Source organism: Opisthocomus hoazin, chromosome 6 (assembly GCF_030867145.1).
Source record: "Opisthocomus hoazin isolate bOpiHoa1 chromosome 6, bOpiHoa1.hap1, whole genome shotgun sequence".
Lineage (NCBI taxonomy): Eukaryota > Metazoa > Chordata > Aves > Opisthocomiformes > Opisthocomidae > Opisthocomus > Opisthocomus hoazin.
In genome coordinates this window covers 47,416,873-47,443,219 of record NC_134419.1, presented here as the reverse complement: position 1 = coordinate 47,443,219, position 26,347 = coordinate 47,416,873, and the positions used below count along the sequence as shown (strand labels likewise).

Here is a 26,347-nt window from a genome sequence, read left to right as displayed (position 1 = left end):
ATCTGTAATTTCTATTGTATGTTTATAATAATTCCTTTAAATATATGTGTATATATTTCATTGGGAGATAAGACATTAAATTCCCTTACTTCTCTTCCACAGTCTACACAGCAAAATTAATAACAATACTGAAGTAAATCCCAAGATGACTTCCATTAAGAAAGAAAACTTTTGTGAGCATGATGTGAAAAAGCTAGAGAATATTTGTCAGCAAAATTATGCAAAAATACCTGTGGAAGTTGGTGCAAAGCATGTAAATTTGCCTCAAACAGGCGGCATGTATAACTGGGAGGCTGAGGACAAAGACCCAGTCTTAGACACAGAGCCTGTGAAGGTGACGCAGTCTGGAGACCTCTTTAAAAATGCCAACATCGATCAGATGCACAGAACTGGGAAGCAGGCTCAGAGAGGCTGTGAAGAAAGCAGTGACAATTGGACTCAAAGGAAATTGTCGTCAGGCCGTTCTTTGAAAATGGGAAATACAAAACTTTCTTCAAAAGACACCGAGGCAGATGGACAAGTGGCTTCATGCAATGCACAGAAGCTGAAGAGTTGCAATTCTGTCCGTGTAACGGGTGGACAAGAAGAAGGGGATGTAGTTCCAGAAAGTCCACTTTCAGATGCCGGTTGTGACACCTGTGTATCTGATCTTGGAGGTCCTGGAAAACTGAGGAAATGTCAGAGCAGTTCAGGAGATTCACCAGCTTTTGAGAAAGAAAGTGAACCGGAGTCACCAATGGATGTAGATAATTCTAAAAATAGTTGTCATGGGTCAGAGGCTGATGAAGAAACGAGTCCATTTCTTGATGAGCAAGAGGAGGTTAATATGTCAAAATCCATAAACAAATCTTTTAGAATTCAGTATGGGGATGCGGAACTGGAGTCAAGAAAGCCACGTTTTTCAGCCAAGGGCTGTGAAAGCTTTGAGGAAGTAGATAATTTTGTTAAAGAGGACAGTCTGCGTACAAAGTCACCTGGGATCTCTCCTGCTCCCTCATCAGAATGCAAAGGTGCAAAACAGGGTGTGAAGAGAGACTCCAAAATCACCTCTCACTTCATGAGGATACCTAAAGTTGAGGAGAAAAGGTAGCGTTCTGTCTGCCACTTCATCTGTTTTTTCACGCTTGAAAATTTCCTTTTGGTGATAGCACTTTGGAGGCTGGGTTGTGTAAAGAGTTTTGCAAAATCTGTGTTAAGACACAAAGACAACTTTGATGTAAGCTTGAAGTAACTTGTTTTTAATGGGACTACTGGTGGGTTTTTTTAAAGGATATGTTTGTCCAGGGCAATTTTTTAAATCATCATGCTTGAAAATGAATGGTGGTACAGGTGTGTTTTATGAACTATGGTTCAAGCATTCACTATTTCATTTGGAATACTGGAGGAAACTGATGTTTTCTTGGTTTCTTTTAGTTTCATCTGTCAAAAATGCTGAATGTTTTGTTGAAGTGTTACTGTTGCTTTGATTGAAATAGACGTGAAAAACTTAAATTTTGAAAGCAGTTGTAGAGATGTGTGTGAGTGTTTCTCGAGTTCTTTTGGGCTTTGTTCATAATTTGGGAGAGAGAAGGACTGGTGACTACACACCGTAGCAATGGAAATAGAAGCCGTGAGTGTGACTCAGGACTCTGCATGTTAGGTGCTTTGTAAGGACAGAAGGATAATCTCTGCTCTGAAGAGCTTAGATTTCAGTGGGAGTTGAGAAAGTGAATAAACAGCAAAGGAGTAAGCAGAAACAAGAAGACGGTGTGTTGGTGTAATAAGCAATTGTCTCAGCAGGCTCAAGCCCTTAAAGTAGGGCAAGAAAGTAGTTTTGTACATCTTTACTGGGAGGTCCTTTCTGGATATGAGGAGCAGCACAGATCATATTTTTCAGGGAGATGAAGAGGGTGACAGAAGGTGGCTAACACGGCGGGAACTTATATTTGAGAAATCTTAAGAGATGAGTAGGCTGAGAGTGGATTTGGAAAACAAAAAAAGCTGTTCTTAAGAAAAATGGATTGATAAAGAATTTGCTAAAGTGTGGAAAAGGGGGTCATAAAGTTTAAAATGGTGGGTTTAGAGATGTCCTGGTACTCTTCACTTAAACGAATTGCTGTTGTAGCAAAGCAGCAGAGGTTGAGGCTTGTGTCTGTCAGTGCTAGAGAATTGTGTGTTACAATAAATCTGTGTTTGTGAAGGGAAACTCATGCAAAAATTTTGCTGTGTGGATAGATGGGAATCCCAGCAGTGATTTAGAGAATAATCAGTAAGGTAAGGTATGAAGCTGTAGAGAGATTTTTTTTTTTTTTTTTTTTTTTTGAGTGGGGGCCAAAACAAGATGATGTGAAAGTTACAAACCTCAGTGCCAGACAGATTAGTGGTATTGCCTGTAGTGCTGAAGAGGGCAGTTAGAAGATCTTTAAACTTTCCTCATGGTTTTTGTTAGGCCAGGTCTACAGCAGGTAATAGTGTCTCAGCTCTTAACTTGCGGAGAGAGAAGCAGTAGTGTACCAAACAGGTTTCAGTCATCAGAAATGTTATGCCAGGATTATCCTTTGGCTCTGGGTGAGCACAGCGGGCCTGTACCCGGCGTCGTGCAGGTGTGGCTACACCATTTGCATGTGATCGGCTAGGCTGGAGGCATTGTCTGCACCTGAAGATACTGGCATATGTGTAGACGCAGGGAACAGGTTGGACAATGTCTTTATCCAAGGGTGGAGCAAGTTCTCTGAGGGGAATTCAGAGGTCTGAGCAGTACCTCAAAGGGTAGACTTTTAACTTGTTTTGCATTTTACTCTGAGAACTTTCTCTTGCATGAGAAACATCTGGTATGTTACATCAAACATACAGCAGGTTCAGGTTTTTCTTCCCCAAAATATCTCAGATCCATGCAAATACCTTTGATTATTAAAGAGGATTAGTTGATCTGCTCTTGCATTTATTTGAATTCTGCAAGTGTTCTTTGGATTGCTTTTAAATTTCTACTTCCATTGCAAGTGTTGTATGCCTGGCATGAAAAATGCAACCCTAGTGAGAAAGGGTGGTTAAAAAGGTTTTGTGTGGGGGTTTGTTTTGGGGGGGGGGTGTTGTTTTTTTTTTTTTTAGTTCGAAGGAGGAATATGTGCATCTGTGCACACACGTGTGTGTATTTGCTAACAGTTGGGAAGGGGCTGTAGAGGGTACCCTGACAAACGCAGGCCAAGGAGTCTGTCTCCTGTCCTTGGATAAACAGATCCTGCTGGGAAAGCACATGACTCTGCAGAGGAAAACACTGCCTTGCTAACCCACTGCAGTTCTGTGAAGGTGTTTGTAAGCCTGTAGAGAAGAGTGTTTTGGAAGACATCATGTACTTGTGTCTGTTGGGGAGGAGGAGGTTGTTGGTGGCAGGGGTGTTTCCCGAATTAAAGCTGTGGCCTGGGGCCGCAGCAAAGGCTAGCAAATAAACTGACTCAGTTTTAAACGTAACCCTGGAGTGGAAGTTCGTGTGTTTGCCTGCCAGCTTCTTCAGTGGCGGTAAAATGCTTCAACGTATTTTATTTTAACAGCAGGAAAGAAAAGTGTGAATTCAAACCCCTGAGGCCAGGAAGGAAGATCCCTAAATATACGCCACCTCCTCTTCCAACTAATAAGAAATGGTTTGGGACACCGATTGAAGAGATGAGAAGAATGCCTATGTGTGGGGTCCGTCTTCCTCATCTGCGACCCTCAGCCAATCACACAGTAACCATCAGAGTACGAGAATTCAGTGTATTACCTGAAATCAAATTTCTTACTGAATTGTTCAATAATATGAAGTGCCAAATGTTAGTCTTATAGTATTAGCAGGTTGTGGCAATCTCTCTTTGTTGTTCCTTGTGAGCAGACTGGGGCAACTGATTTTCCTGAAAATTGACTTGTCTGATGCACAGAATTAGTATATTAAAATCCAAAACAAGTGTGATTATGGTTTTGCTGCCCCTGGCTTGTTAGGGACAAGTCTTTTTCTTTTGCATAGGTGCATGTGTACTTCCTTGTGTGAGCTGTAAACTGGGGGAATTTAAATATGTCTGCAAGTAAAATTTGTACTTCAACATTTTCATGTTATATTTTTATTTTAATATGATTCTGGTTTGGGCTCAAGATATTCAAGACATGAAAAAGACCAAGAATGAAGAGTAGTTTCTAGCAATTTTACCACTGCATTTTACATCAAATCTGATAGATTTGCCTTTCATCCTTTGGAGTAGTATGCAGTCAAATTACTGTTGAAGTAAAACATGTGACCGGAAACCTGTAGGGTCATGGATAAATGCCAAACAAAAGAAAAGCACATTATGGTTAAATGCATGTTCTGAGAGAATTAGTGCTGCCAGAAGGCCATATAGCAGATTAAGTCTTTAAGAACATCGTGTTATCTGTTTTTACATTTCTGATATTCTATGGAGTAAACTTGAAATACTGCTGTAGCTAGAATGATTTCTTATCCTCTTCAGTGTTGGGTTAAAAAACGTGTTTTTTCTGCACGTGACTACGGTTACATTTGAAACTACGTCTTGCAAATATTGGGTGAAACTAGGTAGATACTTGAATTCATAAATGAGAAAGTTTTTAGCTGATAATTGGACATAAAATAATTGCATATATTATCTTTATTTCAGTGTGTTCCAATAGGTCAAATGTTAAGGTGGTGTTCTTTTCGCCAAGTATAACATAAGAGTAACAGATGGATTTTTTCAGTGAATATCCATCCTGTGGTCATTTGGTAGCTTTCCCCTTTCCAAAAAGCGTGGCTGTAGATGAGAGCTTTTTTTAACTATGTTTTAGCTTACTTTTTATTTCTTCCATTTAAAAACTTGAAAGTAGAGTCTGAGCTTTTTTTCCCCCTCCTTCTGTGTTGCAGGTAGATCTTCTGAGGGAAGGAGAGGTGCCTAAACCTTTTCCAACTCACTACAAAGATTTGTGGGACAACAAACATGTTAAAATGCCCTGCTCAGAGCAAAATTTATACCCTGTAGAGGATGAGGTAAGATAGTGCAACAAGTTTGTTTACATGTAGATGAGTCTTCAGTTTATCACATTTCCTTAGTTGGCAAACTGTCTGCATGGAATTGGAAAATCAAGTAGATGAACATTCCTGGTCTGAAAACCTGGATTATGGGTGGTGATGCTTCAGGCAGAGCAGAAGATATTTTTTTTTCTAGTAATTATTCTACCTTGCCATTGATTTGATGGTGTATATATTTCTGTATATATATTATATATTTATATATGTATGTGTTATGGGGTTTTTTTTGTGAAGCAATTTTGGATGCCAGCATGTGTGAATGAATTTATAACCACATTTTAGTTACGATATTCTGTCAGGTATTGCTGATAGTGAGGTGTATCTGACTGCTGTTTTGCTAAAACAGCGATGGAGAGATTAGAGTTGGCCCTGCATGGTTTGTTGATCTGGTATTTCTTTTCACTGCTTGAGACTTACTTAAACATACCCACTGAAATACTTCAGACTGTTGTGAATAAAATCAGCAAGCAAGTCTTGTGGTGAAGACTGTAGAGTGATTATTCATACTTGAATCTGGAACAGAGAATTTTTGTAGCCTCTAGGAAATACTGTGTCTTTTCATTTATCAATTTTACAGACACAGTGTAAAATGATTTTAATTTATGTTTCAGAGATAGTGTTGATAAGATCTTTGTTGCCAGTTGAGCAAGAGGAGTTGTCTCTGTCCTTGTGGTAGTCTCATAAGAAATGTCATTATTGCTTGCAATGGGCAAGAAGACTTTTTGTTGAGGAAGAATATCACAGGATGTCTTAACTTTGGGTTGGTGCAAGGGTCAGCCACGGCAATATACTGTGTATACTCTGTGCCCTGAATGGTCTTAATATTACATTTTCATGCAGTTAATTCTGTTTATGCTTTTGAGTTGCGGATTTCATAAATGGTACTCATGTTTTGTCTGCAAAATCCACTTTCCTCACGAGGAATGTACTGAAAATTGTCCTCCTTGAGGTGGCATGAGGAAGAGCGCTGCATGTGTGAAAAAGCTTTGTGCATTTTGTGAATGCTTCAATTAAAGAGGAAGACTCAATTAAAATGCAGTGGACTGGAAGTTGCAGAAGTACTTTCGAGATACTCAAAATGCTTTTTATTTTTAAAGAAAGAACTTCACAGATAAAGGAAACTTCAAAAAACATGTGGCAAGCAGATAATTATTAGTAAATTGTCTTTCTGTTCTGAATAACTTAATCTGACTTTGTTTTGGCCTTTTGTTTTAAAGAATGGAGATAGAACTGCTGGAAGCCGATGGGAACTAATCCAAACTGCCTTACTTAACAAATTTACTTGCTCGCATGATTTGAAGGTAAGCTTGTCAAATTGAAATGAAGTCTATATACATGTGAGTACGTTTCAGGCTCTCATGTACTGTTAGTGATTTTGATTCGGTCCTATTTGCTTAATCACTTAGATTTTTTTAAAATTTATTTTCTGTGCTGTTCAGGGGATCACCTAATGGATGAAGGGTCATAACTAATGAATCCTAAGTGTAACGACTGAATTTGTTAGGTGTTATTAAAATGAATGGTCTTTTATAAGTCTACGCAATACTCTGTTTGTCCAGCAGTATCTAGTAATTTGTGGTAAACGTAGCATGTAGGCTTTTTTAGTAACCACATGGTAGGGCAATGCACAGGTGAGAGAGTTTGAAACAGTAACTGTCCGCGCCAGTATACTGCACTAAACTTACAGATTTTTGTCAGCAGCTTGATTTGTTGTAAGTTTTGGAGACTAATGCTCTATTGATAACTTATAGATGTCGTTGGCTGTTAGTGAATTGTGACTTGAAGCAGCTTAGAATTGCTATTACATTTTTGTGGAGAATAATGTAATTTAGATTATACCTGAAAGGCAGGGAAGGAGGAAGATACAAAAGCTGCAGATAAACGTTAAACGAATAAATAGTGTTCCCCCGGCAATGAATGAAACTTCCCTTGATAGCACTATTTTATCTGTTTTTTTTCCCTGAGAATTTCTTAAAGGTGGCTGTTGTTGTAAAGGGCTTTTTTTTTTTTGTGGTTCTGATTCTTTAAGTTCCTTAACTGGTAAAACTTCTGCTATATTGCTGGGGGACACTTTTTTGTATTTTTTTTTTTTAAAGAGAGCAAGTGCAGACTGGGGAATGTTCATGTTGTGTGTTACAGACAGATCCAAGCATGCCTTGTCTTGGTTTGTCCTAGGAGGAAAATCCCATAGACCAATGCTTATTCAGTGCTAAACATAAAATACAGGATTCAGTATCATGGAGTTGCACCGTACTAATACAGTTTTATGGATTTTGGGGGGCTCTGTGACAGCTTTTAGCCACTAGATGGTACTGTTCCTTCAAAAAGGAAATGTCATAAAATCATTTTTCTTCTGTTAATAAGTATCTGTAAGCTTTATTTTGTTGTGCTCTTTCCTAGGAGGCTATACTGAGGTACAATGTTGCTTATTCCAAGAAATGGGACTTCACAGCTCTTACTGACTTCTGTGAGAAGGTAAACCAAGTTGATTTAAAATAGGAAGAAAAGTAAAATATAAGTGACTACTTTGTCTGTATGTCTCAAAGCTTTGGGCTTTATTTCCCTTTTCAAGAGTAAAGGTTTTGTAGCAGTCATCTGTGTGGACAATTATTTCCCTGGTAACTTAAGTTGAAACTATAATTATTCTTTATAAACTCGATTAATTTTAAATCAGGTAATTTGAGTGCTTCAGTAGCACCTAGGTTACTGAAAGTAAGGTGAGAAATGCCTTTTCTCTGTTTTATGAAAAACAGATTTATTAAGAACTTGTATTAATACATTTCCACTGTAATGGTTTCTAGTTTTAAAAAGTGTTGCTTTTTTTAAAAAAAAAGGCTATATGCTGATATGATGAAGTTAAACTGTAGAACCTTTGAAAGATTGGGGAGGCTTTTATGACTTCATGTTACCTTCCTTCTTGGAAGAGGATGGAAAAGAAAAATGAATAGTATGTGACAAATGCAAGTTGACTATTACTAATGCAGATCCTGACTGACAATCAGAAACTATGCTAATCAAAGCAGCATGGGAGATAAAGTGAGATGCAATAGAAATTGTTGTATTTTTCTTCCACCAGCTCAGCAGCGCATTTAAAACACGTGTGCTTGTTGTCTTGGGAGGGACTTGCCAAGCTGTATTAAGGTTCAGTGGAAGCAAAATTTCATTTCAAGTTAATTGTGTTAGTTACGTACGTTTAAAATAGATGTCTGTTTAATTCATGTGATCAGAGGAGCTGTTCTTTCTATTGGCTATTTCCATTGCGTGCAGAACTACTGTTTTACAGAATGAGTTTTGATTTGCATGCAACACAGTATCCTTATTACTGACAGAAGGTACATCTAAAAATACCGGTGTATCATATTTGCTATCCGTGAGAGCTACTGTGTTTGCCCATCCTGCCAATTTAGTGCTCTCTCCTCTCATCTGTGGGGTCTCTCTGTTTTTCAGGCTGTCATTTGGCCTGTTGGCTCCTCTTGACTCTTGTACTAATTGAAATTAACTTGACCTGTTCAACTATTCACTCTTGTGTTATTAAAGAATACATATTTAAATTATTAGAATGTTTTGGAGTACAAGCACTATTTATTTAAAAAACTGACTCAGGAAATGTACCAGATCTGTATTGTATTGAAACAAACGCAATTGAGTTTGTCCTGATACGTTCATACCGTGCATCTGGGAGTCTGGAAACTATGGGTGGTTAGATGCAGAGATCGTCGGCCAGGGAGGGTTAGTAGTATCAGCTGTCTGTGGAGAAGAGAGGAACAATATGGAAATAAACTGTGTATTGGGCATCAATCTTTCACTGAGGGTGAAAAGGCAATTTTTATCACCTGGGAATGATGATTTATTTGTGAGGTTCCCAGAGGAGAGCTGTTTAAAAACACAGATTTTAGACCAAGGTGAAGAATGTGCAGCCGTATGTTAGATAGGGAACAGCGAAGCGCTGTAAGACAGCGGCTCCTTGTAGACCGCAGGAGCAAAATCTTACCCTGGCTTTGTTTATTGAATGCTTTGAGTTTAATGAACGTGTGGAGGGGATACGTCTTGTTAAATCTCTTCTGTTACTAAGAGGCCTGTGAGCTGTTCCAAGTTTTGTAAATTAACAGGGCATCTGCTTTCCAAGACAGTTCACAGACTGCTTAAGCGAGCAGCTATTGAGTGAAAAGTTGAGATCCTCTGTGGAAATGACCTAAATATATTGGCTGTGGTGAAGTGTGGCTTTTGAAGTTACTGTATTTGGGAGTTAGTAATTAAAGGCTTACCGTTGGCTTGTGTATTTTCTTCTTTGTCTTACGGTTTTGAGGGAACAGGGGAACTGTTTCGGGTCACATTTGCTCAGCCAAAGTTGAGAGGGTTGGCTGAAAGGAAAGCTGGCTTGAGTAATCAGCCCAGAGGGAGGGGCAGCAGCTCAACACAGGGAGAAATGGTCGCAAATATATATTAAAAGAAAAAAAACTAAAACAGTCTATAATCCTCAAATATCTATTTATATTCTTGGGCCTATTGACTTCCAATGCTTTCTTAACCAAGAATTCTAGGGTCTGATTTAGAAGGGAGCTGGGTCCACAAATCTGATGGTGTCTGTTTTAATAATTCGAGGCCGCTGTATTCAGATATTACTCCACTAGGTCTGTGCTTGGTAAATTATAAAGTATCATTTGTTATTTGATCTTCTCATTCTAGACACAGCTCACCTTATCTATTAATCTGTTAAATGCTTTCCTATCAGTCTTACATTGTGTTTCTTATTTTAGGTAGTTTTCTTTCCAAGTTACACAGTCAAAATATGCATTATTTTTAAATCCTATGTGTAAAATTCCAATAAATTTTTTTACAATAATGATAATTACTAGTTTCTTGGACTTAATTTTATTTTCCTTTAAGATTAAAATACTTTCAGCTTGCTTAACTAATAGGAAATAAATGCGATATGTGTAAGCCAGGATTTTTTTCCAAGACAACTAACTTACCTTGACACGTAGAGGCTGACCAGTTCTACAGTGTGTTCAAAGTGTTGTCAGAAGAGGGAGCCCTCAAGCTATTTTCAAAAGATTCTTTTGGATGCCAGTTAATGTGTGGAAGTAAAATTCCTGTTTGTACAGTGAAGTAAACTTGGAATCTTAGTGGCTTGTTGGCTTCAGACATCTGACAGTTTTGTTGTACTCTACAGAATTTCCACACTGTTGTATTGATTTGTTTTGCCATCTGTTTGTTAATATTGGCAAACAGGCTTAGGACTTAATCGAATCATTAGTTGGTGGATGAAAATTATTAGCGCTAATATTTTTCTTCTTAATTGCAAAATTCTTGTCACTTGGAAGTCATTGTTGCATCTGTTTCTTCAGAACTTACCTAGAAGCCAGACAGGAAAGGGTACACAACAAACAAAAAAGGAAATGTGAGGAAACAGCTGTAGATGGAGCTGTCTCGGGACCCACAATGTGTTGTGGAGGAGTTTTATTTATGTGAATGATGATAGGCTGGGAATTTATTACATGTTTTCGATCAACAGTGCTACTTACTGTAGTAGTTTTTATTTTTAGTTACCCTTCTGCTTCCAGACAAGACCAAATTCTTTTGCTTTTTCCTGAGTGCATGAAATAAAAATTCTAGTGAGGTCATCGAAGGCTTATGTCTCAGACTCATCGACAACAGCAGCAACTTTATTTAGTGGGAAAAGTAGGGCTTTATCATTTAAGACAGTCACACGGTCTGCTGCTGCTTTAGGTTGGACCTGCTTGTTCTGGACATGCTTTGGTTTTATAGTATTGCTTTGAAGTTTTCTTGTCAATGTTGTTTCATGAACTCTTCCTCTTATTGCTTGCATATGTCCTGCTTTTTCAGGAACAGAGGGCTGTTTAAATCTGAAAATGACATATATATAAGGAGTGCATAACTTTCTTCAAGGGTGATCCTTCTTTTAAATTCAGTTTTAATTGCTTAGTGTACAAAAACGTAAGTCAGCAGGATTTATGTTGGGAAACTTCAGGAACCTGCATGATGTAGAACCTCTGTTGTCATTAAAGTTAATAACAAATCTAATGAAAAATATGCAAGGCAGACATTCTACAGGCAGTGAAGCAATAATGGGTGCTTTTATTGCTCATGTCATTTAATTTCAGACTTTTTCTAAACTCCTTTGTAACCTGCAGAAGAACTATAGCATTTACATCATTTTAGTGTCAGAAAACAAAGGAATATGCTCAAATGCTTTTCAATTCTTACTTGCAAATTTTCTAAGTTATAGGCTCTACTGGTACGCTTCAGTAAAGGAAAGAATCGGATCTAGTTATCAGATTTTTAGTTACTCTTGCTGCTTTTTTGTATGCGCAAAGCAGAAAGAGAGGGACTCATGTTATGCATACAGGACTGTTAGCATTTGGGATTCCCCAAATATTTGTGTTTAAAAAGTTACTTTGTGAGATAAGGTTTGTATCCTATTCAGTGCTGAAAAGGATTAAATCCAGTACTTAGGCATGTCATTAAAAGACAGACTGTGACCTCTGGTGACTAGTCATGTATTGGAAATTGCAAATAGTTGAGACATAAGTTTGACTGATCTCTGGAGAAGCATAGACCGAAGGCTGGAGTTCAGGTAAATCTGTGTGGCATAGACAGTGATTGTCTCTGAGTTCCTGTGAGTCATCTGAAAAATGGATCACAATACATCTTGCAGATGTTCACATTGTATCCAGAAATATTTTCATGTTTGTCTGAACTCTCTGACCTTGATCATCTTGGTGGAAAGTTTGTGTTTGTGAAATGGAGAAGATACAATGAGAGGAGTCAGGAATAATGTAAAGACATGTGATATTTTTCATACGAGGAACATCTAAATAAGCTAGGACTGTTTCATGTTTTGATCTTAGTTGAGAGAGAAGTAAAGAATGGGTGGAACAATGGTGTCCAAAATGAATGCAAGAAAGCTTAAAAAGAAAGTGACTGTTCGTTCTTCTAGTATAACAGAAGGGACACCAGATGAGGGTTCCTAGCAGGTAAGGGTTTCAAAACCAGACAAAAGTGATTGCTTATTTATGTACTGAACAAAAAGCTGTGGAACTCCTTATCAGGGGATGTGGAGGATGCTATGGCTCTACATCTGGTTTTGAAGGGATTTGGAGAAATTGCTGGTAGAAAGATCCTGTTGACACGTACACAAGATCCTGTGATGGACTCCGGGAATTTCTGAAACCAATTAATACAAGTAAAGAGCCTTGTGAAGAAGTGCTGCTGATTACTTGCTTTTCTTGCTGGTAGACTTTTCTAGACATCTCTTGTTGATCACTGTCAGACAAGTTTTGGGGCTTTCATGAAGCTTTGTCCATTTGTATGTTGTTATGACTTAGCTGTGTTGAAGTTGAAAGGCAGAAGTAGCCTTGTCACACAGGCTGCATTGTGGCATGGTACCAATATGAGATGTTGCTGACAGAGGCATGGGGATCTATACACTAGTCTCCTTTGGGAGAATAAAATAATAAAGGTAATTGACATTTTAAATGAACCTCACTTGAATGCACTAATGCCTTTAAAATTTGTTTTTCCAGGCTATATCTGCAGAACTTTAAACCCTTGGTGCCTACTTGATGCAAGTAGGAAGACTTGAAGGGTTTATGCTATGGGTATTTTTACAAAGACACTCTCTCATTCTCCACTGTATAATAGTTTCCAACCATTAGATTTGTCTTTTAGTGTGGGGAGAAAGAGCATGTGTCTGTCCGCAATGCCTATTTATTGATATCTTGTGGTCATCTTGTCTTTTGGGAAAGCTGTTTGAAGCCACTCAATCTATTTAATGACTAGGATCTGCATATTTGCTGTTGATTCCCATATAAATTCAGCATTCAATAAATCCTTTTCTATTATGAAAGAAGCTGTGTAAATTTTACATTTGGAATTTTCTATGAGGTTGAAAGAAATATGATAATACTCTTTAAAAAGGCCAGTCTCTTCTCCTGTCTATACTTAAATGCAGAGAAGAACCTTCAGTATGAAGGAAAAGGAAGAATGTACCAGACCATTTTATCTGTGCTCCTTTTTCTCCTTTTCCAGTCAAGCATGAGTTCACTGGTTTTAGCCTCAAAACTGGCTGTTGGCAGGCTTTTTTTATGGCATAAATCTCAGCTTATCTTAAAATCTAACAAAAAGCTATGTAGCAAGAAAACAAGGTCAGTTGTCAGTCTGAAGGAATATATTGTTATTTTTCTTCACCTTTTAGTTATATTTTTACATGATATAGAATATAGGCTATTAAAAATGTTTGTCTTAACACAGCTGTAATTAGTTTTGAAACAGGATTAGAAAAGGACTCCCATTTCTCCTGCTTTTTTCCATTAAAAACTTGCAGGACTATCATAGTTCTGGATGCTAGGTGCATCTAGAAGTCCGGAACAGTCAAGATGTGAGGCTTTGTTATTGTCTGCTTTTACATGCAAAGTGTCTACCTGTAAAGTTCTAGAACCTCACTTAATACCGTTTTCAAATTTTCTTTGTCACTTACAAATACATGAACTTACTAATATATAATATGCAAGATAAATATGTAAATAAATTAATTTATAAAGACAACTTTTTCTATTTTCCATAAATATCACAAATCCATATCACAGTTTTGCTCTTCCGAAAGGCTGGTTCCCTTTTCTTGAAAAATTAAAGTTAATTGTTGTACTAGAAATTATTTTTAATTTGCACAAATCCTTACTACTTAAGTTTTGTGCCTAGCAATATTCATGTGGATATGTGCATACACTTTCTAAGAGATCATTTTTTTCTGCTGCAGGTGTTCTGTGCAGATTCCAGAATACAGGAGAATATTTGTAAAGTGAGGAGTGGTGGAGCACATTGAGTCTTGTTGCTGTTAGTCAGTGCTTTGCACTTAGGAATAATTGAAATAAATAGAAGAAAACTCTTCTATTTCACTGAAAAACCTAACAAATGCATGTTCTTGAATTGCTGAATTGTGCCATAAGCCTAGTAAAACCTGGCATAATATCTACAGAATGTGATTAGTGCATTTTTTTTCCAGAAATTATTTTCTCATTTGAATGTATGTTGCTATGTAGTATACTAGTGCATTTGGCATGAACTTGGTACTTTCAGAAAATGTCAGATGCAAGTAACTGTGTTAAGATGGAGCACATTAAATGTTTGAGAACTGAGCAGAAAAATCACCTGTGCAAATATTGGTGGTATGTCTGCTGCATGTCTAAGAAGAATTGGTTGTGTTTTGAGATCACTGAGCTGATTTGAATGGAAGGAAGAGGTTGTCTTGTCAATGAAATACTCCAACTGCAAAATTTCAGACAGCCATGGAAACACGCAGCCTTTAAGTGTGTGTGATCTTAACCATAATAACCTTAATTTCATAACCTTAAACTTAATGACCTTAAGAAATTTTGGAAATTACTTGGACAATTTTGGAAGTTATACTTCCTTCTTTTTTTTCCTCCATTTTTCCTCTAAAGCCCTAAATGCAACATCTGAAGGTGATGCAACTGCAGTATAGTCTAGTTGGATTATGGATGAGCTCTGGATTTTCGCTCATTTGAGAACAACCAGGCTGTTTAAGAGCATCCACTATTAAGTATGTGCATTGCTTGGGAGATTTTAATGTTCTTATAAGGCTTTGCCCTACTCTTGTCTCCTAGCAGGTCTTATGAACCATGTCAGTGTTTGCTATATGTTTTGTTTTTTGAATGACCTGCTTGAAAAAATGATTGCTGTAATCAGTGATACTGGAATAGAAGGAATTTTAAAGTATCAAATTGTTCTAGTGACTGGGTTTTTGATAAATCATTTTTGTAATTGTCTGGACAGTACTAACAGAAGTGAGCATTGTACAGAGATGTCAGCACTACAAATATAGGCTTTTAAGCAAGAAACAAAATGTCCCAAGGCTGAAAATAGCCTATCCATTGCTCTTGCTGGATTTCATTTTAGTCCAGATGTTTTCAAACAATTTTAATTACATCAGGTTACCTTTTTAAAATCTAAACTGAAAAGGTCTTTTGAGTGTTCTGTGAAGGGTTTTCTTTTCACAGTAGCAGAAAGGAATTTGTCCCCATATTGAACAAAATGTGAGCTTTTCTGGGATGGGGGGAATATGCATTTTGTACACATTCAAACATTAGAAGCGAAGCTCTGTAGAGGAGAAATAACATTAAGTGCTGAATTACAGGCTTACTGTTCATTTTCTGTAGATTCTCAGGAGAACAGTTGAGTTTAAGTGGTGTTTTGTAAGCAATGTTGCAATGATTATTGCATCAGCCTATTGACTCTGAATTACCAGGGAAGGGATATCTGCACGTACTGGATGTAGAGTTTCAATGATATTGTCTTAAGTGTTTGTGGATACTTAATGCTTTGAGGCAATGTAAAGAAACATCCTGAGGATCTCTTCCATAGTTTTTCACTGTATGGAGAACATTCCTGTTTAAAAAAAGAAAAAAACAAATCTAGTAAATATAAATGTTCTGGTTTTAAAAGCTGTCTTCTGATAGTTGCTTTTTTGTGTTGTTTTGGGGGCAAGGGGCTGATGAACAGATTTTTCTGCTTCCATTGGATTATGCATAAATCATCATTTCTCCGTGCTGACCTATCCATCCCAAATGACTAAGAGAAGGTCTTTTTGGTTGTGGTGTCTGCTTTGTGCCTTTAGAATGTTGGGTTTGGTTTTTTTTCTGTGTGTGTGTATAGCAGTTAGAATAAAAAAAACCTGATGATGGTCAAAGCTTTCAAAAGAAATGCTCTCTGAAAAAGTGTACGTGGAAGAAGGGAAGCAATAAAGAGGCATTGCCATTGCCAGGATGATTATGAAGGTGTAAAAGAAGTGTATTGTAACTATATTCCCAATTTTTCTCCTTTTTTTACCTTAAAAACTGAATTTTTTTTATATTGCTTCCTTGCAGAGTTTGTTACTGGTTGCCATGTATTCTTTAAAGAGGAGGTTTGCAAAGGTGGCAGTGTGTGTACACTGGAGATGGTCTGAGGGTCTTATTTGGCCAATATAATCTTAATTACTGTGTATTTTTCTGAAAGTATTTGTTATTTTGAGTCTATAATACTGACAATCAAGGAAAAAGTCTATAGATTTGTTGAAATCTACAATGCTGTTTTGTTATCTTTAGTTGATCCTTCTTTATTCTCTTCTGTCTGTGCTTGACTTATTTTTTGTTTTGATAATGTTAACGAAAATACAGCTTTGTAAGGGCAATAGCTATGTTGTCTCATGAAACTTTTAGTGGTAAGGTTATTGGTTTCAAAAGTGGTTGAAAAAAGTTATAGTTAAATATCTGATCACTTTTGAATGCTTTCACGCTACGGTTCTTAGCAGATGTTTTTAAAATCATAGCAGCATTAAACACTCTCCCCCCCAGTACTGTGTCTGGAGAAGTAAAAGTTTTGAATGAACCTGGAAATTAATCATTTCACCCATGGATTGTGTCAGTCAGGTGAAAGATACTCTTTTTTTCCACCTCATGTTACAGCCCTGCTGTAAAAACAAGGTCATTTTCCCTTCCACTACTTTGTAGTTCCCAAGAGTAACTCAAAAGTATTTAGAAAGCGGTATTTGACTTTTCTTCACAGGACTCTGCCGCTGCTTTGGAAATGGTTGTGATGCTTCTACTCGTGATAGATTTGCTTTGCAGGAGCATACAGGTAGAGTCTGTTGGTGACCTGTAGAGAATCAGGACTGAGATTCACTCATTGGTAATGGAAATGATTGAGGTTACATTTCCAGTACCTTGGAAGTATATACTGGGCTTCTAAAACCGTTAAGAGGAAATGGAACAATAAATATACATTTTTCTCTCAGATTTTATTTAGAATGTTGGAAAGCTTTGAAAACAAAGCTGCAGTTGTTAGGGATGATACACCTGAGAGATCATTCCAGGTTGGATTGGCAGAAGACGTGAATGAACCTTCAGGGGAGGAAAAAATTAAACAAAAATGATTAACCTCTGCCTTGTAAGCTGTCTTCTTTTTTCCTTTTGAAGTGTCAGTTTGTGGTTTTGATAAATGTCAGAAGCATTCTTCTTCTCAAATAAGATTCTTCTCCGCATAATCCAGTGTTATGTTTTTTTCCCTTTTCCCTCCAAAGATTACTTTGTCCTTCCTTTGGTGTCTAATCAGACAAGTGCTCAAGAAGTGGGATGGATTTGACAGCTAAGCGCATTTCCTAAGGAATTAGTTTTGTAAGGGAACTAGAGGAGGCAGATGCGAGTATGCTTTCCTGCAGTTTTGTAAGTTCATTAACTTAATAAAATGGGAACTAAAATTCAACATGTCCCGCTCACCTACTCCTCAGCCCTCTCCCCCCCCCACTTTGCTTCTAAGTTTCAGTGTTGTTTATATGTATAATATCTGGTGTTATGTCAAAGCGTGTTTTACTTAGGCATACAAGTTCGTGGGCTGCAGCCTAGTGTCTGTGTCTAGGTATCGGATACACTGGTAGTTGTAGCACAGTGTGTAGGTAGAATTCATCTACTCTCTGTCCAGAAGAAAAGGCTTTGTAAAGAGTGCGACTTAATGAAGCTTGTTTTGGTTTCTTTGGGGGTGTATTAACTTAAATATATTAGTTTTCAAAATCACCCGATAAGAACTTGTTCAGGCTTTTTTTGGGGTTATTTTTTCGTTTTTTCCAAGTAACAGATTGAGAAAGTCTGCTTTTAGGATTCTGTAATATTTAAAATCAATTATGACAAGGATTAGGGGAAAAATGGGAGTACAAGTTGGCAGTCTGAGGTTAGTTTACTTTCAGGTAAAAGACTTAAATGTCATAGGCAGTGGCTTGGTTATTTTATTGGCACCAAGGGGTTCTAGCCATGGATCTAGGCTCCACCATATTTAAGTGTTACGCAAACAGCATGCAAAAAGCATGCGACTGCTGTACGAGGCAGGAGAACAAGTAAATAAGTACAAGCTGCTCTAGAAGGAAGAGAAAATGAAGACAACATTACTTAGTGTAATAAATGAGCAGCCACATGTTGTGATTGGTTAAGTGTGCTCAAGTTTTTGTGTAAGTGTCATCTCCAAAGAAAGTCGTAGCTGGAGGGGAATAGCGAGGGATGTACTTCAGGATGCCTGGGAGGTTCTGCTGTGCAATGCACTTTAAAAAAGAAAAAAAGTGGGAAATCAAAATTGTTAGCACTATCCAAAAGTGCACAAGAATGAATATCTTGTAGAATAGTGCAAGAGCACAACTGAACTCTTACATTTCATTTGACAGTGAAATGGGAGCCTTTGAAGGGGAGGTACAGTCTATGCATTGGATGAAAAAAAAAGCAGCATTTTAAATGCTTATGGGTAGAACAAGACTGTTAACAGTCTTTGAAGGAAATTAAGCCTCCAGACACAAGATTCTAATGTCCTTGTACCCCAAATACTTTTTTTACTTTTTCCAATTTTTTGCTTTCTCTGTTTTCCTCACCAAAATTGCAAAATTACACAAGTTGATTCAAGAGACTATTCCAAGTTGTCTTAGACTTTGTGGCATGTTCCACCTGCATATTCCTTGCATATGGCACTGAGCAAATCTTTCTCTTTGTGAGAATGTGAATAGTATTGCTTTGTTCACATATCTTTGTTATTTTCTTTGAATTTCAGACCTGAAGGAGGTTTGATAATGATGCTATATCTAGGTAGGCTATATATGCACTTATTTGCTACACCTCTTATCTGCAGCCAGCTTGGAAGTGTTCATCATGTGGATCTTAATGCCCCGTAAAAGTATACAGAGATTTTTTGTTTATTTGAGACAAACTGAAGATAGTGAAGAAAGAAAAAAAAAAAAAAAAAATTATTCCTGAAATTAGAATGAACTTATGTAAATAGGGTACATAGAAGTTATGCCATTTGCTGAATTAGTTAGGAGGCCGTTACCACATCTAACCATATGAGATCTTAAAATAATTAGGAAAGCTGTGACTGGAAACACTGTATCATAACTGATGGTAAAGAGCACTTAAATGCAAACTGGGACAAAGCAATTCTAAGAAAGTGAATGAGGCGTCATGGCAGCTGGGAAGGAAAAAATCAGAAGGTCAAATTCCACTAGAATTAGGAAATAAGACACGCAGCCTGAAGGAAGCACTCTGGTTTTCCTCCTCTTCCTTAAGAACGTGGTTCAGTTGGTCCTTGTCCTGCCACAGAATTTAATATGGGGAAATAAACCCAAACAAATGGAAAGCGTTAAGCCATTGCTGTCGTAGCATGCTGGTGGCCTGTTGGCGTGATGACTCTACCTTCCCGTGTGATAGATAGAGCTGTCCGTGTTTGTGTTCTGGATATGCAGTTTGTTTCTCTTGATGAGCTGTCAGATTCAGATTTAAACTCTACCGTCACTATCACCCCACGCTACCTCAGATCCTTCTTATTAGAACTGTCAGGCATACTCGTTCATTATGTTTTGGAGGACTGGTTTATAGTGACAAGAGGCCATTACTTACAGTGGCGTTTAGTCAGGCCTCTTTGCTGCAGTATAAATGTTCATTTTGCAAAATTGCAATGCAAGTTTGGCCAAGAACTCTTACCTCTGCTACGGCTTGCTGAACCATTTGCATCTTATGAATTGGAGCCCTAAGTCATGTTCATTTAATCAGTCACTCCAGTGCAAATTCTGATGAAATCAGAATTTGGCAAAAGGCGAGTCATGCTTTGCAACTCGGATTCCATATACTTTTCCCTCGGGGCATAACCCTTGCTTGTATTTCATTCCTAAATAATTTTTTGCATGGTTGGAGGACTATAAATAATGTCAACAATATATTTTTGTTTTTATTTCAAATCCTGAAGGAAACTGCAAAGGACAGGTATGCATAATAAAGAAATGAGAAACTGATCAATTTTTTAAAAACAAAATTGCTGTGATACTTATTTTCCTTTAACAAAAATTGTTGACAACCATTTGATATTTTAGAATTCCTTAAGTTATAAAAGTTATTTTTTTAACAATGGAAATCCAGTCCTTTTTCTTAATCTTTGCATAGTTGTAGCCTTGAAAAACATTGTACACAGTTAAAAGCACATTACTGAATCAATACAGATGTTTCTATCCTAGACGATTTAATTCAGAGTGAGGTGCTTGTTGTAACAGCTTCATACTAACTAGAATATTACTGCTTTTTCAGTGAGAAGAGTTGCAACTGGCATCTGCCTTTGTAGCCCATTGACCAGGGATGTGACTGGTTATGTTTCACCTACTACCCTCCCTGCACACCATCTTATAATGCATGACTTTTTGGTAGGCTGGTTCGACTAACTAGTGGAGAGGAAGACTTAACCCTCCCAAATTATTTTCCTGTAGTGTTAGCAAGCTGAAGGATCACTGGAAATTATCAGCTGAACATGGGAACTGGTGAAATGTGTGTGTGGGGGGGTGTTTGGGGAGGTAGAATGACACATCCTTCTTGCAGCAGCAACAAATAAGTAGAAAGTGTAATGTGACTCTTAAGTATGTTGGATTTTACATCAGTACAAGTCGCTGCTTCCTGAAGAGAGTTTCCTTCTAAATTAATCTTCATTCAATTCTGCAACCAGGTATTCTCTGTGCTGTTGCTAGGTTCTCCCAGGTTGGCATTTGCATCATGGAATGTCTGTCAGATGTAGCTGTGGTGTCAGCACTCCACGTCCTGGAATCCTCTTACTGTCCATGGTTGAGTGTTCTTTTTTGCTGCTTTCAAAGTCTGAAAAAACTGTCACAGATAAAACCAGGCTCCGTGTTGCGCTGAGCATAGCTGAGAATATACAGTGAACAGCAGTTGGTCTACCAAAGCTGTGACTGTGGTGGCATGCTGGTTTAGTGGTGAAAAGAGGAGGCGGGCCAAGCAGCCAGGGGTTTGCAGGTGTTCTTTTTCATAGAACCCTTGTAGGAATGTTACCTGTACAGGAGTTATCCGTGGGCAGAAAGGGGAAGTTGTTATTACATGGATGTGGCCATGACTTAAATTAGGTTTTTTAGAAACTTAAAGCAAGGAAAGATAAATATTTCTGGTTTAGTGCCATTGTTCAGTAGTGGGTTATAGCCTTAAGATATAAATGGGAAGCACAGGACTGAGTAGTACCCCAAGGAGTTATTTTTAGGGAGAAATTTTATTAGGGAGAAGGGCTTTGCTTGTTTGTTTTTGGCTTTAAAAAAACAAACAAACAAAAAAACCAGCACCTGCAGTTGAACAACAGAGTTCTTGGATTACTCACGGTAGCAGCTATTTTGTGAAGCTGTAACATTTCCAGGAAGAAACAAACTATGTTTGAGCTTGAAAACTATTGATGTGTTTCCCTGCAATACTTAGGAGACCTTTGCCTAAATAGGGGAGTACTCGAAACAGTGATGCTTCGGCTGCTTGGTGGTTTGATTAGAGAACGATGTGGAATTAAGAGTTTCTTGGGAGGTCTGTGAACTTAGCACTCACCATGATCATCATCTTAAAGTTGTGCGCTGCCGGTTGCCCGGGGAGGGCCATGTGCCCCACCAGGTGTAAGGTTCGCTGACCCATCCGGTGTGGTGGTCGCTGGCACTGTGGGCTGTGCTGTGTCAGAGGGACTGCGCAGTTTTATGCTGGAATTCACCCTGCTTTGATCTCAAGTCGGGTACGCCAATTGCTGTAGAGAGACCCTGTTGTACATTTTCGGGGTGCTGGATTTTGCACCCCGCTTCCCATTTCTCTGGATTTAAAGGATCATCAGGTTCTGGCGGATCTACCTCCGGCATTTTGCGTGTTGAGTTAGGAATTTCATTGTATGTGGGGTTAAATATTTCAAAAGACTGCAGCTCTGTCCTTGCTTTGGAGATAATGGTGGAGGAGTAGCAGCCGCTTCTAAGATAGTTTCTACAAATTTTAGAGCATTTAAAGCTGTATGCACTGATTTGCAAGTAATTTTTTCCTCAGGGATTTTAAACTGCAAGACTTTGTTCTTTCAAAATTCTCTGTAAAATCTTTTAATGGAGCTTTCGTTCCTTTCAGCTGATCATGCTTTTGACAGCTTGAAAAACAGGGGCTAATAATCACTCCTCTTTGTTGCCAACCTGCACAGAGTCCCCGATTCTCTGCCACACATCCAAGTCGAACAACCGATCTGTCGTTGCTATCAGCTTTCGTCGGCAGTACCACAATAATAGACCCGATATCTCTCCTTCAGTTAACTTCACATTGGCTTGATCCGCCAATTCCGGCAGGCTTTTCTGCGCCGCCTTTTCCAACACTGATACAGTGGAACCCATACTGCCGATATTCATGCCCCCGCAGCGTGCCGCGGGTCCGCTCCCGCCTCTCTCGGGCAGCCCGGCTTACCTCACCGGTCGGCAGTCCCCTGCCTTCTTCGGCTGAGGTATCACGTCAGAGTCACCACAATGCTGAGTTTCAGCATTCGGATAGGCTACAGACATAAATCACGCGCTGTTCACGCACCCCACATTCCCTTATGATTGGTAACTATGCACTAACACCAATAGCAACAGACCGCCTGCATGTCCTTGAACACATCTTGTTTTTGCTAACCCACATCATGTGCACTATCAGAACTTTCTCAATTGTTACTCTTAACTGCCCTTTCCAGCAGCCTGTTCAGTTATGCTAACTGTTTTGCTTAAGCAGCCTAGTTATGCTAACTCTCAAGCTACATCGACCCCAACAGCACCCAACGCTTCTCACAAAAAAACCCATCTTATTTGTCATTTACATGTAAGAATAATCTGTCTGATGTCCAGTGTGAGCACTTCTGGGCATTAACAGCTGCGAATTCAGAGGTTTTCATTAGTGGAGTTCTAGTGAAAAATCATGCATAGAAATAATGTAGAGAGGAGAACATGTTCTAGTACAACGTTAGGAGGTAAGGAGAAGGGAATGTAGAATTTCAGAGTTTAAGAAGTGGACTTTGTAGTTATGCATTTTGTATCAGAGGTGAATTGTGCAGATGCTGGCCCTGCTTCTGTTTTGGAAAGAAATTGTCTCATACTATTATTATACTGTTTTCAAAGAAGCATAAAGAAAAGGTTGAAGTCTTGACAGCTGTGACAAAGTCCAGTGCCATAATGTGTCACCAGATAAGTGATACTGTATAGTCTGTGGCAGTCAGCAAAGCATGGCAGCCGCTATTTATATGTCAACTTTAAAAGAAGGAAAGTGTTACCCGAAGGGGAGAGAATATCAGAATTTGACAGCCTGGTAGACATCTGAGGTTAAATGTCATCTTTTGAATAGATGTAACTTATTCATTTTATATATTCAGATGTGAAATTCCAGCCTTTAAATGCTCATTTTGTTCCTTTATGGCACTTAAAAACATTGTGCCTAAGAACAGAGCAAAGTTCCCTGCTAGAGCAGGTGATGTTAAAGGTTAAGTCGTAATTTTCAGTATCTGACTTATAGTGCGTAAATATGTAGGTGCATATGCAGCCAGCAACAGGAGAGGGATGCATCTTGTTCATTTCTTAACCTTAAAAAAAAAAGTTTCAATAATAATTTGTATATTACATGGATTCCTCCTCTGTTCTACCAAATTATTTTCATGTTTCCTAGGCTTGCTGTTCTTTGTAAGTTCTTGTTTCAATTTACAACTTTAATTTAAAACCTTGTTTGTATGTCTCCATGAGCAGCATAAATAATGGATGGAAAGTAACTGTGTAGGTATTGGCACTGTTTATTTTCCCCCCTTCCCTCCCAGAAGTTGTTTGTCCTTTGGGTATTTTTTTTCTGTTTTTTTTTTCACTTACGCAGTACTCTTATCCCTTTATATCACTTGGAGCGGGAGGGAATAGAGCAGCGATACTTCTACAGTTACTTTAATGATCTTGGAAGAACAGACGTTGTTAGCCTTCAAACAATATTTTCAGCTTGGCATTTATGGGGAACAGTATGCTTTGAATCAGAGGCACCGTATTTTTCTCTTCTCAAGAAAATTGCCAGTATCATTTTTGCGTTCTAAAGTCTGTGTGAAACTTTCCATTGAAGTGTGAATTGCAAAGCTTTGATTATGTGACTGAAAGGATCACTTTCTGTGATTTCATAATTAGTCTTAAGTGTTGCAGAGACTGAATTTGGTAATACCCTGATGCTGTTTCATTCATTGTCAGCGATTGTTTTTGTGTGAAATTAGGAGTATGTGCAATTATTTTCTAACAGTTTCACTTGAAAAATAATATTTTATAGTTTCAAAGCCACAGTTTCAGAATTTTAATGATTTTAATCTAGAAACTGGCAGAAGGTGGTTGTCTCAAATACGGATTCCCTGGATGTAGGGGAAAGAGGGAAGCAGAAGGCTGAACTGTGACCTTGGTCTTTGTTCCTCAGCTGTAGGGCAAGATGTATTTTCTTGCCTCTCTGCTTTTTGCCTTCAACGCAGCATGTAAATCTAACAGCCAGTTACATCTGGTCTCTGGATCCCTAGATCAGGGGAAATATCTACACCACCGCACAGGAAGACGGAGAATGCGCTTTTCTCTCCATCATACCTCCGCCCGTTCGTACGGCAGAATGTGAGACTTGAGGATATGGCATGCTTTTGTGCCACTTCACGTGTTGCAACCCCACAGCGTTACGTTGCTTTTCTTTTCACAACCTTCCATTCATGTGCCTATCCTAGCTTTTCTTAGAAGAGCGTTGTCCACCCTAAAGAACCTTTTGCACCTTTTAAAAATAGGTGTAGGATACATAAATAGGGGTGTGGGTGGGTTCAGTTAAACCGTGGGTACACGATGTTGAGCTCAGAACTGGCAGCTGCAATTTAACGCCAGATCCTGGACTTTCTGGAATAGCTTGGCTTGATACATTTTGGCAGCCAAACATGTCAACAGTGGGCCAGACAGTGTCTGGAAGGCAATCGAGATCAGAGCAAGAAGGATTGGATGTGACGTGGTCTGGAGTGTAAAAACTTTGAGAAGTCATGTGAAACATGTGAAAAATGTGAAACATTGGTGTGCCCATTTTTTGAGTATTGTCAATTCCGGTCTCTCCTTCTCAGGAGGAATATTAGAGCAGGTAGAAGGGAGCAGCTAAAATAGTCATAGGATCAGCTATCTTACAGGAAGAGACTGGAAAGGTGGCAACTTCAGCGTGTGGGACCAGGAAGGCTGCGCCTTTTAACGTGTGTAATCTGACAGTTGTAGTTCCTGGGGGAACATGGTGGGGGTCGTGTTTGCTGTTGCTGCTGCTGCGGAGCACTTATCTGACCTAGCAGCCCATTTCATGTGTCCTTAACAGGAGGATGTCACAGGTACTTGTCTTGGGCTATGACCTGAATATCAAAGTTGAGTAAATCGTTCCAGTAGTTTAGTGGTTAGGTAGTGATTGTTATCAGTTGAGAATTTGGTTCATTGCTTTGGAAACAGTCAAATGGTAAGAAACAGTCAAATGGTAAGAAACAGTCAAATGGTAAGAAACAGTCAAATGGTAAGAAACAGTCAAATGGTAAGAAACAGTCAAATGGTAAGAAACAGTCAAATGGTAAGAAACAGTCAAATGGTAAGAAACAGTCAAATGGTAAGAAACAGTCAAATGGTAAGAAACAGTCAAATGGTAAGAAACAGTCAAATGGTAAGAAACAGTCAAATGGTAAGAAACAGTCAAATGGTAAGAAACAGTCAAATGGTAAGAAACAGTCAAATGGTAAGTTGTTCAGGGTTGCTTTACAGGGTATTTAGTGGTTTTCTTTTGAGAGTTGTTTCTGTATTTCAGTTAGTGGATTATTGCAAGGTAAAACGCATGAGGTGCTGCCACAAATAGTGCTACAGATTTGTATGAACCTAATAGGATCTATTTTTTTCTCTTGTTTCTTTTGGATGTGTCCTGTTTTCACAAACTTTTCATTCAATCATTATTTCTGAGGTGAAAAGCTTTTTTTTTTTTTTTCTTTCTTTCTTTTTAACAGGTTCTTGAAGATGCAGAGGCTCAACATTTGTTCCAGTCCATTCTTCCTGATATGGTCAAGCTGGCGCTGTGTCTCCCTACTATCTGCACCCAGGTAAGTAAACACAGCTAGCTGGGTGCTCTGGCAGACCACTTGTCTGCAAACTGTAACTAATGGCTAAGGTCAAAACATCAGGGTCACATTACGTTCTTAATAAAAGCTATAGTTTTTGTGTTGTATGTAGCTGAGGCCTAGGGAGCAGACTGGACAATGCACATCTGTAATGATATAATAGAATGTAAATATGTGTATATCGCTGTCATATTTTCAGCCTGAACTTCAGTAACACTTTCTATATACTGGCATTACTTCTTGCTTTGCTTAAGTGAAAGTACCATGAAACCTTTCAGGTTTGAAAATCACACTTACAAATTGAAATACTTGAATAATCTTAAAACATCTAAATTTTTATTTAGTAAT

At 38.3% G+C, this 26,347-nt stretch overlaps 1 protein-coding gene across 2 annotated transcripts in view; it reads left to right on the top strand.

The window, feature by feature from the left end:
- Positions 1 to 26,347, top strand: part of PARG (poly(ADP-ribose) glycohydrolase) — a 72,664-nt gene that overhangs the window by 5,488 nt on the left and 40,829 nt on the right. The window contains exons 3-8 of one of the 2 annotated variants that reach the window (XM_075422994.1): positions 103 to 1,086; positions 3,531 to 3,714; positions 4,862 to 4,984; positions 6,244 to 6,327; positions 7,427 to 7,501; positions 25,889 to 25,981. In XM_075422994.1, coding sequence (XP_075279109.1) covers positions 103 to 1,086; positions 3,531 to 3,714; positions 4,862 to 4,984; positions 6,244 to 6,327; positions 7,427 to 7,501; positions 25,889 to 25,981 — 1,543 coding nt within the window. Of the gene's footprint in view, positions 1 to 102; positions 1,087 to 3,527; positions 3,715 to 4,861; positions 4,985 to 6,243; positions 6,328 to 7,426; positions 7,502 to 25,888; positions 25,982 to 26,347 lie in introns of both variants that reach the window. The other variant, XM_075422995.1, reaches the window with a different exon arrangement.